General features: G+C 35.4%; 1 protein-coding gene and 1 pseudogene across 2 annotated transcripts; one reads left to right on the forward strand and one right to left on the reverse strand.

The window, feature by feature from the left end:
- Positions 1–6,801: 6,801 nt before the first annotated feature.
- LOC123820366 (NKG2-A/NKG2-B type II integral membrane protein-like) lies at positions 6,802–16,937 on the forward strand. 2 transcript variants are annotated; one of them, XM_045841057.1, is made up of 7 exons: positions 6,802–6,988; positions 7,362–7,457; positions 8,398–8,448; positions 8,970–9,121; positions 14,567–14,670; positions 14,905–15,005; positions 15,917–16,937. In XM_045841057.1, the coding sequence occupies exons 1-7, from the start codon at positions 6,802–6,804 to the stop codon at positions 15,937–15,939; spliced, it is 714 nt and encodes a 237-aa protein (XP_045697013.1). In that variant the 3' UTR covers positions 15,940–16,937. The 2 variants fall into 2 exon arrangements, with proteins under 2 accessions (XP_045697013.1, XP_045697014.1); XM_045841058.1 differs by having other exon boundaries at positions 15,920–16,937.
- LOC123820365 lies at positions 13,697–14,440 on the reverse strand (annotated as a pseudogene).
- Positions 16,938–17,628: the final 691 nt, after the last annotated feature.

Raw genomic sequence — 17,628 nt, forward strand, 5'->3', positions numbered from 1 at the left:
GTCACAAAATACTGTATAATCTCATATGTAAAATAAAAAATGAGAACAAAAACAGGTCATATGAAAAGACATCAGACTAGTGGTTCCAAAGGTGGGGATTTGGGCAGACAATGGATTAAAAGAAGGTGGTCAAAAAGTCAAAGTTCAGCTCTAAATTAAATAAGTATAATGATGTAAGTACAACATGACTATGGCTAACCCTGCTGTGAGATACACAATCATTTCCCCAGTGTCTGCAGCGTGTACATTACAAGACTCCCAGGAGATGCCTAAATCCATGAAAAGTACTGAACCCTATTGTGTACTATATTTTTCCTACATGTACACACCTACAATAAAGTATAATTTATAAATTAGGTAGATGAAGAGATTAACAATAATAATCAATAATAACACAGAACAATTATAACATTATAGAGTAACACAAGTTTTGTTAATTTGGTCTCTTTCTCAAAATATCTGACTGTGCTATACTCACCCTCCTTTTCCACATGATGATGTGAGATGATAAAATGCCTACGTGATGATACGATTTGAGTTGAATGACATAGGGATTGGGACATAGCATTAGGTTGGTGGTGACCTTCTGTGACTATGTCAGATAGAGGGTTATTAGTTTTTGATGATGTTAGACTATCGAGTCATGACAATGTCCATGGTAGGGTGTCAGGAGCAGACCATGTCAGTGGTTAGAGGTAGAGAGTTAAAGGGGTTTTTGCTGAATAGTTTTGGTAGGACACTATAAATGGAAGTTACTGTGTCTTTCTTTTCATTTCATGAACACAATGCTGCAAATGTTGTAATCTTTCAGTGACATATGGATAACTTTAATGCTGCATTCCATCCAATGATTTATTTCCAGGAGGTTCATGAATAAAGGAGAGTTGAAAAGAAGCACTGTGATACCACAACAGCCTTGATCAGAGATTTTGAACAGAAGTGCTGCAAGAATCTTTAAAACATGCAATACCTGACTGTTTAGTCAGGGACACTGACCTCTTTTTCCTTAGACTGTCAAAATTAAGAAAATGACAACAACCAACACAACAATACCCATCCTGTGTGAATGCACTTCCTTCAACAATAAATATACAGCCATATATAGAGTTGGATCTTATTGATCATGGCACATAATAAGCTTGTGTTTGTTTGGTTAATTCTTGGTACAGAAATCCAGAAATTATCCAGCCATGTAATATGAAAAACAGAGACACTTATTAAAGAAGATAGAAGATACAAGATATCTTGTACAAAGGACAATGATTTGTTAGTCTCCTTCAAAGCAGGCACCTTGGGACCTCACACAGTTCTCCCAGCATCTCTTCCACTGTTCAAAATACTTCACAAAATCCTTTCTTTGATTTTTTCACCAAATGTGCCATTCTGTTTTCCTGAATCTAATCAATGGTCTGAAATCTCTTCCCTTTCAAAGGTGATTTTTGTTTTTGGAGAATTCAGAAGTTGCAGGGTGCCACATCTGGGCTGTAAGGGTGCTGAGTCACCTGGGTGATTTCTTTCACCAAAAAACTCTGCACAAGATGTGATGCATGAGCAGGCATGTTGTTGTGATGAAGCTGAAATCACCAGAAGCCCATAGCTGCTGCCATTTTTGTCCTATTGCATCCCTCAAATGACAAAGGACATTGAGGCAGTACTCCTTATGAATTGTTTGGCCTTGAGGGGCATACTCATGATGGACACCACCCTTGCAATGAAAAAAAACCACAGTTAATGTGGTCTTGACCTTGCTGCAACTTTGCTGTGGCTTCTTCAGGCTTGGAGAACCAGGTGACTTCCATAGTGACCAGTGGGCCTTCATTTCTGGATCACAGCCACAGACCCACAGTTCATCTCCAATTTTGACCATCTTGAGAAAATCTAGTTCATTGGTAGCAGTTTGAATCAAGTCATTATCAATTGCAGCATGATGTGACTTCTGCTCTGGTAGCAGAGGCAACTGAAGGGATTTTCCCATGCCAAGATCCTGCATCAAAATCTAAGACACAGAGGAGGAAGGTGGCAGTGAAGTAGGAGGGAGCAGATTCCACTTCCTCCTACACATGGGAGAAAAACCTAGCTCATCTACAGAGGAACAGAGCCAACAGCCAACAGTACTCCAGCATATATGAAAATAAGAGACCAAAAATTGTAGTGGACATTGAAAAAGCAGATGGTAAGAAGAGTACTTCAGGATAATAAGGTCCCAGGGACCAGTGTGGGGACCAGGGTGGCTGCAGCCCCAGGCCCCTTACCCCCTGGGCCTGCCACAGGGTTCTTGGGAGAAAGCTAAGTTGGCTGCCCCCTCCCCAGCCAATTGAGGTTTGAGCAGCACTGGGAGAGACCTGGTTGTCTGGAGTCCCAGAGTAGGGAATAAGTATTAAATGGCCAACACACAGGGGCTGTGAGCACCCACGGAGTCTGTGGATGCCCATTGGGGAGGGTTAAGAGTTGGACCCAATGGGCCCTGACCCAGATAGTCCCCAGTCTGCCTGGAGAATTGGGCTGTGGGAGAGGCAAGGCCATTCATTGTATGGAGTGGGAGGCTCGAGTAGGAGGAATTTCTCAAAAAGCAAAAGTGAAAAAGGACACACTGTTTGGGAAATTCCCCTGCAGCACTTGCTCTGGCCTCCCCCATACCCAGTAGGGCAGTGTGGAAGCCTGCGCATACATTCCTGGAGCCCTGGGAAGAGTGCCCCCATGAACCCCTGGGACCAGAAGCCACCTTGCCAAGTATCCAAAAACCCAGGAGTGTGCACTCTGTAGAAGGCCAGGAGCCCATACTTGTAACCCTGGGGAGAGTGTGCTCTGAGGAAGGCCTGGATCCCACACCAAAAGCCCAGGGAGAGGCCCCAGGCTAGCCCTGGGGAGAGTGCACACGAGGCTGACTGAGTGCTGATCAGGAAGTGAGAAGGACAAATACCATATGATCTCACCTTTAACAGGAACCTAAACAACAAAACCAACAAGCAAGCAAAATATAACCAAGCACACTGAAACAGAGAACAGGCTGACAGTGACCAGAGGGGAGAAGGGAGGGAATTTCAGGGGAAAAGGGGAAGGGTTTACAGGAACAACTATAAAGGACACAGGGACAAAAAATAACTGGGGGTGCAAATGTGATGGAGGTGGGGAGGGCTGGGGCGGTATGAGCTGGGCTGGGAGTAAAAGACAGAAAACTGTACTTGAACAACAACTAAAATAAAAACAAAATAAGGCACAGTAATTTTTGGAATCCCCAGATCAGCTGCTATTTCTTGCATTGTGAGTCACCCATCATGTTGATTGCAGACATTACATGCTCAACATTCTCAGGTGTTTTGTTGGTTGTAGACCTTCCAGGTACCGGGTTACTTTTACCAGATTATTGACCACCTTTGAAGTATTTCTGCCACACTTTATTGCTTGCACTGCACTCACTGCAGCATCTTTGAAACCTTCTGAATCACCCGTGTAGTTTTCATGGAGGAATATTTAAGCTTATCACAAAATTTGGTGCAGATTCATTGCTCTATACTTCCTCAGTCATTTTGAATGCAACAGCCACATAGTACACATGGTCAGTCAGTGGCGTCTGCAGCCCCCACTGAATAGTACAGTGAGGTTGTCATTGTTCACACATGCGCATTCCAGTCCACTCTCCTTGTCTGCCATATTACAACAATGTCATGCAAACCATTCCCGTTACATTAACAATGGCTGGACATTTTTCAGACAGATCTTGTTCTATAAAAGGATGGGCACTTGATATTTTAAAAAGTCATATTGAAGCAAAAAGAGTAGGTAATAGTACTATTATTTTTCATCAGTCAATCAAAATTATACCTACATTTGTTCCCATCAGCAAAAAATAATTTTTTGGTGTGCCACAGAATTTTAATAATTAGTTAATTGTGCCATGACATGTGAAATGTTGAAAATTGCTGGTCTGATGACATAGACAGCTACTATATGATTAGTAGTTGGGTAACACAAACACTGTTAATATCCCATATATTCTTTATTTCTTTTAATATTTACTTACTCTATGAGAAGGTGGATGTTAGCTGAACCTATTGTGATAATCATTCTGCAATATATATAAATCAAACATTATGCAGTAAATTTTTTATTCTTTTCATACTCATGTGTCATTTAAATTGTCTTTCAGAAGTCTATTTTTTCTGTCCTTCCCATTAGTTAAATAAGGAAAACAATTAAATTATTTTTGTTTTCACCACACATAATTAGATTTTTTTCGTCATTTAAAACAAATATTCTAATTAAATTACAGACAATTAGTAGTAAATTGAAAATGAGTCAACAAAAATGTAATTAATAGTTACATAACAATTTAATCTGTGGCACATAGTGATACAGTTCAATATTGTTTGATGTTTTATCTTTCATGGAGATATTATCTTTACCAAGGGAAATCTAAATAACAGTTAATAACAATAAAATGAATGAAGGAATCTTAAGAACTGAGGCAAGAAATTGAGAAAAATGATTGGGATTAGTGAGTGTGACAGTTACCATAACAGTCAAAATGTAGTGATTTTTCAGAATACTGCTGACAAGTGTCATCAAATATCTATTGTTTATGGAATTATGATTTTTAAATTGTTTCCATTATAATAGAAATGCTATAATGAGAATACAAGGAAGAGAAATATGTAAAGCCAAAATTAAATAAACCTGTCTAGGCATAGAATTTACACATAAAAATATTTTTAACAAGGCCTAAGATTTCAGAGTCTGTGATGAAGATGGAAGTAAGTTCACAGCGTAAGTGGTTCAGTCTTTGTCCCCTAATACCTTTCAGAGTAAGAAAACAATCTCCAGATGCATTTGCCAAAAAACAACCTGAATGCACTCTAACAGCCAAAGGACTCCTAGATTCTGTAGGTGTGTGATGAGATACAAACTCTTAAAAATAGCCCCAGTGTAAGAATTTCCTGTTCAAACGTTAGGTGACACATTATTGACAAATCTGCTTTTTGAACTCATGCCTCACTGGAACCTTCACAGGTCAATCTGTGAAGACCACAGAGATTGTTTGTTTACAAGAGTTAGCTGGTCTCCCACTACAGGATGCAGGACTTTCTGGCCTTCAGAAGGTATGTGTGTGTCTCTCCTCTCCTGTCTCTGTCTTAGCCCATCTCATGTAGGGGGAGATTACAACATAAGATGTGATGTAAGTAAGGTACGATTAATATACAAGCAAATCAAAGAGAATATTGGTATTTTATTTAAATAAATTAGAGTAAAAAGTCAAGAAAAAAATATGAAATATGTTGGAGGATGTCTTCAACTATTCAAATTCTTTCCTGTGGACAATTACTCAAGTGTATATACACAAGAATAATTGAGTGTGTTAATCAAAACCATTTGAAGTAAAAATCCTATAAGAATATGCAAAAGAACAGCTATTTTTTGATTTTATAATCAATATAGATATAATTATTTATTTTTTATATTTAACCCAGCCTCTAAAAAGAGATGTTTAAAATAAATTATATTAATTATGGAGGTCAAACATAATATTTTATATACTTAATTAGATTAAATAAATGCATTTGGCTTTCAATAAAAATCAGGATGAAGTACTCTCATAAAATTCTAATTGAATCAATTATAAACAATCAAAAGATATTTAAAAATTGAGCACCATTGCTGGGAAATATACCACACTGATAGACACTTTGCCTAATGAATTAAGCTGCAGCATTCAGGTAGTATGAATCAGAAATAAGATTAAAAATGTGTTCAAATGATATTAGGATAACTAAAATATTTTTGGAGAGCTTAAAAAACATGAAACATTAAAAGTTTTACATGTATTATGTACACATGTTTTTATTCCCACTTTATATTAGTAAAGTATGCTGTTAGACACTAAGTAGCTTTGTAAAGGTCACACATTGACTATTTCAAAGCCAGAATTAATTCTGGAATTCACTGGCTACAGAGCCCATTGAATGAATTATTAAATTACACCATCTGATTCATTACTGTGGCTCACACAACTGAAGGTGCCCTGAGTTTAACCTGCATGGGAACTGTCTGAAAGTTTGATACAACAGTGTTGTAATATAACTGATCTACACATTTATTTCACATTTTATGCTTTTATATCTTTGCCCTTAACTCAATTGCCAATTTCTTGTATAACATAAGTGTTTAAAAATTTTTACTTTGTTGTCAGTATTGTTTAGGTCTTGAGTAAGTTTAGCATGACAAAAATTTTTTAACATATGAAACATTTTTATTCAAAATAGAAGATCATTTGATAACAGCTCACCCTATGTAATGAATAAATGTATGTCACTAAATAAAAGTTTAGTTCAGAAAATTACTAGATATGCCAACATGATTAGTGCCCCTTCTTGAGGGCACTCAGTCTTTAATCAGTATTCAACTTCCAATTTACCATAAATATTGTGTCTCTTTTTTCTAATATTGCATTTTATTTTTCATACTAGCATTGTAATGGTGTTAAAGTATTTCTGTGGAATTGGACTTTGAATAAACAAGGATGATATTTATGAAATTATTTTATTCATCACTAACATACAGATTTTTACTGCTCAAACAATATATTGTCAAATGTAGAATATCTTACATATTGTATCTACAATGAGGCACTTCTTTAAAGATTTAAGAAATCTATAAGCACAACATCAGGGTCCTAACTGGTAAACGAGCCCGATACTCACCCCGTACCCCTCCAAGTGTCACTGTGATGGATCTCTTCAGTGTGTGTGTCACTTGTACGTAAGCACACATGTAGAGCTCAGTCTCAGCCACCACTCAGCTGCAGAGATGAGTGACCAGAGAGTAACCTACACAGAACTGAATCGGGTTAAGGATGCAAAGAGACAGCACATAAAACCTGAGGGCACTAAAGGCTCCACTCCAGGAACTGAGCAGGAACTAACCTATGCAGATTTAAATCTTCAAAATGCTTCTCAGGATCTTCGAGCGAGTGACAGGAATGGCCATTGCAGAGGTAACACATTCAGCAGACACAGTATAACTGTTCTAAGATGTGCAGCTGGGTGCAGAGGTGTGGGAAATAGAAGGGGGTAAGTTCACATATTTTTTTCATCTTAAGGATCAGAACTTGAAGTTGGAATGTGGTATGTTAATATGAAAGCTGAGTACTAATTTTATTCAGACATTGTTGTAAGTTGCAGTCTTTGACAAGTAACTTGTAGAGCATTATATTTAGAGAAAATGCAATGGTATATTCTGAGAGGAAGATTACAATGGTAGGTATTGTTTTGGGGTCCAAGTTTATGTGCATAATTCCCTGTGTGTAAACTGTCCAAACAATTGTCTCCATCCCTCCTTTCTCAGTGTTTCCATTTGCCTCCCTGCAGCATCCCTGTCACCTCCAGAGAAGCTCATTGCTGGGATCCTAGGGTTCATCTGCCTTGTCCTGATGACCACTGTGGTAACAAGAGCTGTTAATCAACGTAAGTAAATCATTGTAAGATTATGTGAAACTCTACACTTTTATGTTCATCACACAATGGAATACTATGCAGCAGAAAGAAAGAAGGAGCTCCTACCCTTTGTGACAGCTGGGTGGATCTAGAGAGTATTGTGCTAAGTGAAATAACCCAGGATGTGAAAAGCAAATACCATATGATCTCATCTGTAAGTGGACATAATGGATAAAACAAACAAGCACGTAAAATATAACCAAGAAGATTGAATTGAAGAACAAACTGACAGTAACCAGAGGGGAGAAGGGAGAGGGATAATGGGGGAGAGTAGGGGAAGGCCATCAAGGAACATGTATAAAGGACACATAGACAAAGCCAAAGGGAGTAAGTTTGAGGGTGGGAGGTGGGAATGGGTGGGGTGGGAGGCCTAGGTGGGGTGAAAATGGAGACAATTGTACTTGCACAACAGTAAATAAATAAATAATAAATAAAAATTTCAAAAAAGTAGTATGTGTGTGTGTATATATATATATATATATATATACATATACATACATATATAAGTATATATATATATATATATATCCCATATATCCATAGATATTCTTGTGTTATAATTCAAGGCATGCATTAGGACACCTATTGAGAAATACAAATAAATTCTTCATATGGATTAATCCATATAGTGTAAGAGTTGATGAAGTTTAATTTTTGAGGTTTTTGAAATATTTTCTCTCAAATCATCATAGCTTGATTAATTTTTCTTAGTCAAATCAATTTTATTCCAGGCCATTATAATCTTGGACAATACACTACTTTTCAAAGTAAGAAACAAAAGTATTAAGATTTATGTAGATCACCATTACTTTTTTACAATAATTCCTTCTTTTTATAGCAAATGTAATACTGGTGCAGAATAATTCTTCTTTCTACAGAACATAATTTAAGTTATATATTAACTTAACAGTGAGCCAGGCAGAGAACAAGACAGGGAACCAGACAACGAGGAACAAGAAAGGTACCTAATTATTTTCTATGTTCTGATATCAATACAGCTCCTACCTTGTCTCTAACACAGTCAAAATTTATAGGTTTTATTTTTTTGGTGGGGGAAACATAAATTATAATTCCAGGCATAAATGTACATAAATAATAAATGTAGTAAAGTATATTTATTATGCAAAAATATGAAGAAATATTCATTTAATTTATCATACTCATTGTTGCCAGTTGGTTGAAAGATAATTTTGGTTTCTAAAAATGTGATTTCATTCACGGACATTCAGGGCATATAGAAAGTGGATATTTTTGTTTGTGTGTTTGCTTAATATGGGCACATCAATTAGGGAGTGAGGGGATGACCATTCTCTGTGAGTGTGGCTGAGTGTGTATGAGTGTATTATGCCTTATATATGCCAGTCTGTGAAGGTATGTACATATACTGTGCACTAATTTGTCTGTACCTATGCAAATACTGAAATTAATTTCCATTTTTAAATTCATATTGTTATTTGATGATAATACATAATCTTTCCTCAGTATACCATTGTGGACCATGCCCACCAGAGTGGTTAATGTATTCCAACAACTGCTATTACATCAGCACTGAAGGAAAAACATGGAATGAGAGTCTGATGGCCTGCGCTTCTAAGAACTCTAACCTGCTCTATATAGATAATGAAGAAGAAATGGTAAGATTTTTAATGTTTCCAACATTTTCTTTAAAAGAGTATTTTCTTTTATATTTCCAGAGAATTCATACATATTTTTGTATATATCTGTAATTTATTGTAAAAATTAATATTTTATTGTTGACTCCATATTTTATTTATATTTTATGCCATTAATGTGTATTTGATAATTGACAGTTCTTGATTTTCATAGACAATCATGCTCCTATAAATGCTTTTCTTCCTAAAGTAAACTTTGCTACTTCATTGTAGCATGCATCATGGAGACTATGGACATGATTGTGTGTGTTACAGACTGAAATTGGTCATGAAACAGGTGTTGCCAGCCCACTCATGTGCACTTTCTCATAACTTCTCACCCCTCCTCACTTAACTACTATTCTGAAATTTTATATGACATATTACCTTTCTTAATTTAGAATTTTATATAATGGGAATCATTCATTAGGTATTTTGCATGTCTCCATTAACTCCCACATTATAGTTTTTCAATTAACCCATATTATTACATGTACGTGAAGTTCATTAATTCTCACTGCTATATTGTGCATACCTCACATTCTTTAACCAATTCTGCTCAGAATAGAGATGTTTTTAGTATGTGGTTGCTATGAGTAATTATTTAATAAAAATTTTTGTGTATGTCTTTTTTCCAAATATGTCATATTTAAAATAATTTATATTCAATACTACATACAATATATAAATTGATATACTATAAATGTTATGTTTATAATAGTATAATAATAATTTATAAATATAGTTGTTCTAATGGTGTATGTGTGTAATTAAAATGTATTGCCTTTTTGCATTAGAATGAAATGGCTGGGTCAAAAATATATGTGTACGTAAATTATCTCTGCACTGTCTAGTTGGTTGTATAAATACACATTATATCCAATAGTTTCATGATCCAAAGCTTAGTACTGCCAGAAATTTTAATGCCATCAGCTCTGATCATTATATAAATGCATCATTATGACACTGATGTGTATTTTTCTCAATGGTCAATTGAACACATCTTTCAGAGCACCTTCATTATGGATTTCTGTACTGTGAGAATGAGAAGTGCCCTTTCAGGTCTCTTGACCATTTCTACTGTATGTTACTTGTTATTTTCCTTCTTAGGAGTAGTTGTATTTTCCATATGACTCTTTTTTGAATTTGTAAGATGCAAATATCTTCCTTGACTGTTAATTACATTTTTCATCTCATATTGGAGTGTTTTAATGACCAGGATTTATTAACATTACCATCGTCCAATATCTCATTTTGGATGTTGGTGATTATTCTGGACATGTTTGACAAGTTAATCAAAGATCATGAAGATAATCCACTGCATTACTCTTTATGGTTTATCTTTTTTTCTTTATTGATGGACTTTTAGGTCTATAATACTTTGGGAATGTATATTTTTGTGATGCTGTGTTTGTGATGCTGTGTGGTGGAGGTAAAGTTCCCACTTTCCTGCATCATTACCTAGTTGATACAGCATAATTTATAGCAGATGATCTTTTCTACATAAACAACTTTATATACTTGGGTCTATATAGTTTAATATAAAATTTTACAGGATGACCATTCATTATGTCTCAAAAATTGTTTTTCTCACTTCTTTTGTCTTTCTTTTTGTTCAGAGGCAATAACTACACCTAAGTTGGTTTTACTGATAAAATTCTATAAAGGTCTTCCAGGTACATTAGTTTTTCTATCTCTTTCTCTCTACCTTCAGGAAATAATTATTTTTGTCACTCCATCTTTATTTCACCAATTCTTTCTTCTACATTTCAACATTTATGTAAATGTATTGAATTTTGTAATGTAGATAATGATTTTTCAACTGATAATTATATTTGATTTATTGATACAGTTTTTATTTCCTTAATTGTCTGTCACTGCCATCATATTTCCATAGAGCTATTGGAACCTAATTTTTTATTTTCTTTCTTTCTTTCTTTCTTTCTTTCTTTCTTTCTTTCTTTCTTTCTTTCTTTCTTTCTTTCATTTTTTTTAATGTTTTTTTAAGCAGGAAGCTCAATGATAGTAAATATATTTTATTTTTTAATGTTTTTTATTTTAATTGTTGTTGCAGTACAATTTTCTATCTTTTACCCCCATCCCAACCCACCCACCTAGCCCTCCCCTCCTGCCTCCCATTTCCACCCACCCCTAGGTTTTATCCATGTGTCCTTAATACTTCTTCCTGTAAGCCCTTCCCCTCTTCCCCTAAAATTCCCCTGAAATTCCCTCTCCTCTCCCCTCTGGAACATAGTTTTAAAAATATATTTTAGGTACATATATATATATATTTATAATAACCAGTATTAATTATTTGTATAAAAATCTAACATTTTATCCCAGTGAAAGTTATATTGTATGGATCATTTATCCCCATGAGTATGGAAGTGTTTTTTTAGTTTTTTGCATGGTTTTAAAATTTGGGTAAGCTCACATTTTCAATAACATAATATAATAAACATGGATTCTCCTACATGCTTATTAGATTTATACTTTTGTAACTTCAGAAAATTATTACTGTAGAATCATCTCTTTTGAAGTGTGCTTACTCCGTTTTTAAAATTCTTGTTATTATTTTATTTTTAGGCTCAATTTGTGGGATTCCCCTTTGGCCTACATAGCTTACTTGACAGACAATGATCTTTAAAAATTTATCCAAATACCTCAGTCAGTATGGCTCCACTCTCTGTTACTGACTCTACTTTGTGTGTGTGTGTGTGTGTGTGTGTGTTTGTAAGGGAGTACTCATAATTTTAAAATCAGTTCTCCAATCAACTTTGGCTTATTTTTTTACCTGATTAGCTTTGTTTCTTCTACACAGTGCAATATTTTTCCCACCAATCAAAGAGGTGTAGAGCGTTAATATCACCTTTGTACTGTGCTCTCACATTGAGTACCTTCCTGTTTGTAGCTGGCACTGTGCTACACAGACCTGAAAAAGGGTGGTCATCTTCACTTTTAACCTAGTGAATTCAGCACTTTGACCTGAAAAAGGAGTGGGCAGTTTCACCACCACTTCCAGAGGAAATCAGACTTCCTCTGTAGCAACACCAGTGATGTTTCAGCATTCCCCAGAGTAAGAATTACACTTCTTACTCAGGCACTGAGATGGGGAAGGGGGGAGACATGGAAGCAGTCTTAGACATGAAGACTACAGATTTGCTCTATTTTCAATGGAATCTCTGGCTGCTTTTTCTAGTAAAAAATGCCCATGTTATTTTCACCCTTTGATCAAATTTCAGAGATATGAAATTGTTATGTTTGTCCCTTCAGCCAATCATGCTAATACATTTTCTTAGTGTGTCCAATATATATAAAAGTATATTATAAATTGTATCACTCTAACTTAGAAAAATAACTGTATTTGGTTTATCATTTTTAAAATCATCTTTATTTAGGTTGCAAATATATAATTTAGTTACTTAATATTTTATTTGACTCCATTTGAAGTCTCACAGCTTGCCATGCACAACATTGCCTTTTTCAAACTGCTATATAAGAACAGTATAAAATACAAACTATAACCTATATAATTATCTTTCTATCTTCCGATTAGAATGTTAAAATAATACTAATATAGACCCAGTCCTGGTAGGTCCACTGGTTAGAGCATCATTGGAATGCAGGCAAGGTGCTGGTTGATGCCCCATCAAGCACATACAAGAAGCTCCTAAGGAATGCCACACTAAGTGAACCAACTAACTGATTGCTCACTCTCTCTCTTTTATCAATAAAAATAAAGTAAGAAACAAAACAAACAATATCATTGATTTAAAAAGGGAAGGGATTTATTTGGCATATGTCCTTTTTTTTTAATGAGGAATGGTAAAAATGGTTGCCTATGTATGAAAATTAAGAGTAGCTTAAAAGCTTGTGCATTTTGAAACTTTATGAAAAAGTTCTTTTGTAAATTGCCACTTATAAAATCAGTCACAGAAATGCGAAGCACAACATGGAGAATATAGTCAACAATATTTTAAAAAATATACATGGTGTCAGATGGCCCCCAGATCCATTGGGGTGGTCACCTCTGAAGCTATATACAGGTTCAAAACAATATTGAATGTGAGCGGTAAAGAAAAAAACAATTTCTTTAAATGTTGCTTTCAAAATTGGTTCTCTGAAAATAGATAGCATTGTTGCATTTTTCTATGGTCAGTTTATTAGTGTCCAAAATCATTCTCATTGTTCAACATTAACAAAACCTGCAAATTCTCAATATGCAAATAAAAGTCAGAGGCAAAAGAATTATAATATGTCATTTAAAACATAAAGGTAGACCTGTTTGGTGTGGCTCAGTGGGTTGATCATTGTTGTGTTAAGGGAAATGTCACTGGTTCAATTTCTAGTCAGGGCGCATGTCTGTGTTGTTACAGGATTGATCGGGATCCAGCATAGGAGAGGCAACTCATCAATGTTTCCCTTTCTTTCTCCCTCTCTTTCTCTCTCTCTAAAATTAAATCAATTGAAACTTTAATAAATAACTAAAATAAAATGTAAAGGTTTAGACTTTTGTTTATCCTCCTATGGTAGCACAGTTGTAGATTTGTAGTTTTCTTAAAAGTCTTGTGCATCTAACATACATGCAGGGTTCTCTTTCTGATATTCTGCCGCCCTTGATGGTTGCTGGTTGGTTTCTTGCACATGCATCCCTGCACTTCCAACTTTAGCTCCCAATGAGATCACACCTTTTTTTCATGAATTATCATTCCCAGATATTTGAAAAGTTTATTAATATCCATAATATCAGCTTACAGTTGCCTAAGAGGAGACTCTTTTTATGAATAAGGTGGAGGTCATCCTCTGTAATTCCCTCATCTTGCACTTGAGCTTGAGGGTGAGTTTGGCTATTCCAGAACACAAGATTCCTTTCTTTGAGCTCTCCTCAGGGTTCCACCAGATGTTCTGGTACAAGCTCTCCACTGATGCAAAACACTCTTTCTCTTTTTGAGCCACTCACCTTTGAAGGTAAGTTGGTGAGTGATGCTCTGAATTCAGCCACTAAGAATTAACCTATATTTTCCTTTCATGCTGTTCACTGAGGGTGGTAGAAGGAGATATGAACTGTTTTGTGGACTTACCTGTTTCTTTGTCCAGTTGTTTAGGATATTGTTGGTTCTGCTGCAGCTGTTGCCTCAAATCAGGTGATTCTTGAGGTGTTCCATGTGGATTCGGGATCCTTAATTTTTTCACACAAGTTAGTGTGATCTTTGGGTGTTGGATATGCTGGGCCAGCTGGGTGGGGTGACCAAGAATTCCTGGAGTGCAGGATGTGGTTGATTGCTTATTCACTAATGTCATCAGATGTTGGTGGGCTGTGCAATTTACTTAGCTGTCACCTCCCCCTCTATCTGTGAGCCACTTTGATTGTTTTTACAAATACAAATTAATTTTTCTTAATTTCTCATAAAATTTGTATTCTCATAGAATTTTTTGAACATTTTTGAAATACATCCATGGACTGGACTGTCCCAGAGAAATAATACTAATTCTTGGGTGTGGACAATTGGCACAACTCTCTCTTCTGAACTGTAAGTTTCTTCAGAACTCATATATATTATTCCCTCATGCTTTCCAATCAGGAATTAATCTTAGAAACAAAAGGCAATGGGTAAAAAAGTATGTGAAGAAATATTTAAGTGTCTTTTAAGAAAAAAATTAAGAAATATTCAGATTTCCTGTGTAAATATTCCTGTAAATATTTGTGTATTTAAATATTAAGTTATGTATCATCAGATTAATGATTTATGATCTCTGCATTTCAGATTTGCAAAAACTTCAGAGTTGGACAAGAATTGTGTATATTGGAATTATGACACACACAACTTCTATTCTGAGTCCTGCGTAGAAAACAGAACATATATTTGTAAGCACCAGTCACATTAGCTCACCTAAATTTGGTATAATGTTACTCTTACCATCTGTAAAGAGCACATTTTTAATTTCTGTAAGAATACTACAATTATTTTTGTAAACCTAAGTTTTAAGAATTATTTTGAGATGAGTTTTAGTTTCACCACAAAAATGAAAGGAAGGTACTGACATCCCATGTTCCCCATGTTCCCTGCATGCAGAGCATCCCCATTATCAGCATCACTCATCAGAGTGGGACATTTGTTACTGAGAATGAGTCTGTGCTGACACATCATGGTCACTTAAAAGTCCATACTTTATCTGAAGCTTCCTCCTTGGTATTATAGAATTGTTTTGATATCTATATTTATGGTAACCTTTAAAAATATGTATCCAGGTGCATATTAAACATTTAAAAGTCTTGTTATTAGTTAAAATATATCAAGTATAAATTATGAATTTTTGTATCCAGCACTGTTACTTCTAAGTCTAAAGTAACATGAGTAATTATACACACAATTTTAATACAATTTTCCCTAGCCTTTGAATGTTGAAAATGAGGACTGAGCATATCAGTGCATCAAAGGTGTGTAAGACAGTGGAGTCAGGACAGAGAAACCAGGGATGATTTAAAGAACTATTAAATATTTTAGGGGGATAGCCTACAGAGAGGGGTAGATGAAAATTACAAAATGTACCAAAGTTTTAATCAAAGAAGATTACCAAAAGGAAGAATCATACATGACCAAAGACAATCTTTTCACCAATGGGTTTAGACTCATGTCAACACAGAGAACTTTATAGCAGACATGTTCATTGGACGGCTGTAGGAGAGAGCAGTTCCCAGTCTGCAAGCTGATGTGGGTGAGGATGGATCTCACAATGCAACTGGCAACTAGGATGACCTCTTTGACAATCTGTCAGCAGGCCCAGGCTGGAGAAGGTGAGCTCTGGCTGTGACTAGTCACAGGAACTTGCTGCAGGGTGAATACCACAAGAACTTCCTGCATGCATGCAGATGTCAGCCACAGCACTGGAGCCACAGGAGAGAAAAACAGCATGAAATCAGGAAGAGGAGTCCTTTCTCCCAGTGCCCTTCACTGACAAAACATCAAGTGAGCTGATTGGAGAAGAGGTTGTAGGATCTGCTGCCATTATCTCAGAAGAGGCAATAGGTATAGGTATGGAGCAGAGAGAACTAAATATCTAATTGGCACACACTGTTACTATGCAACAACCCCAAGGTTTCTATAACAAAAGCCATGTGACTACACTCTACTTCTTTGGACAACAGAACCAACACAAATATCTTCTGAATCTATTTAGTGTGTTATTATCTATGATTGTAGTGATTTTTTGGTAGAGACTGGTAGTTTCATTGGGCAATAATTAGTGTCCTTTGATATGTCTTATATATCTGTTTATTTTCTTCTACTGGATTTTGGTTATTTTTGAAGGTACCTTGTTTTATTAAATTGTTTGTCTTTCCCTTTAAACATTCTTAATTACTATGCTTAGAAACCTACACTGATAGAAAAAAATACAATGTTAAAATTAAGAATATAACAATTAAAAAGATAATATGTCCATGTGAATTAAACATTGGTTATTGACAGAATGTGGGAAGAAATTTATTAATTTGGCATCATTATGTGGTAGTTTAACTATAATTCAGTTACAAGTAGGAGAGATCCTATATTTGTTTATCATGTGCAACATGAATTAATAATTTCTATACATTCATCTGTTTAAATATATCTTGTTTATGGTCTCTGTATTTCTTCCTTATGTTCATATATATAATATGTGATTATTCAAAATTAATTACAAGTGATATGTGCATTGAGTTGATTCTAATACCTGATGTTGTGTTACAAACAACCCAGTTGTATTGGCATTTACAAACAAGCATTAATTTTACTCAGTTTTTCTCAGTCACACACCTGTGGTTTGGTTGGTTTCCAGTTGCTGTAGGCTGAGCATATAAGAGCTTAGGTGCAGACCACAGATTTGGTTTAGATTGTTTTATATCTTTTATTCTCTGAACAGTGGGCTGCCTGATATGTGACCTTCTCAGAGCAGGGTTTAACCACTCTGGACAGAACTAGCAGAAATGTGCTACTAATGCCTGTGCTCTGAACTCATAAACAGTTACTTTCACAAACATTTTATTAACCAAACCAGTCACGTAGCCAACTTTGTTAATTTTCTGCAAAGTGTACTCTTCTCATAGTGCTCAGAGTAAAGAAATGTAGATTCACTGAAAAATAATGTAGCCATAGAAATACGTGCAGATAAGAGTAGTGTCCCAGCAGTGATGACCCCTGTGGGGGTTATGGAAATCCCAGAGGTCAGAGTATGACATACCCACACACACTGGAGAGCCACATTGGTCCTCACATCACTTCAGTACTGCCAGGTATGTGTCCTGTATTTTAACACAGTCAATCTACACATCAATAGAGTCATTATTTAATGATGAGAATAATTTCTCAAATTTGAATTACCTCTTGTCAATATAGGGAAACAAATAGAAATCATTAAACTTTTGAGGAGAAATCACCAAATGAAGTGATCAGGAGAATAAGTCTGAATAGGAAATTAGTTCATCAAAGCAAATATTTTTAAAAAAATTG

Source organism: Phyllostomus hastatus, unplaced genomic scaffold (assembly GCF_019186645.2).
Source record: "Phyllostomus hastatus isolate PE091 unplaced genomic scaffold, TTU_PhHast_1.1 phas_contig_347, whole genome shotgun sequence".
Taxonomy (NCBI): domain Eukaryota; kingdom Metazoa; phylum Chordata; class Mammalia; order Chiroptera; family Phyllostomidae; genus Phyllostomus; species Phyllostomus hastatus.

Coding starts and splice junctions, on each gene's coding strand:
- LOC123820366 (XM_045841057.1), top strand. CDS start 6,802: ATGAGTGACCAGAGAGTAACCTACACAGAACTGAATCGGGTTAAGGAT. Junction 7,458..8,397: donor AACAAGAGCTGTTAATCAAC/GTAAGTAAATCA, acceptor TTAACTTAACAG/TGAGCCAGGCAGAGAACAAG. Junction 14,671..14,904: donor ACAACTCTCTCTTCTGAACT/GTAAGTTTCTTC, acceptor TCTGCATTTCAG/ATTTGCAAAAACTTCAGAGT.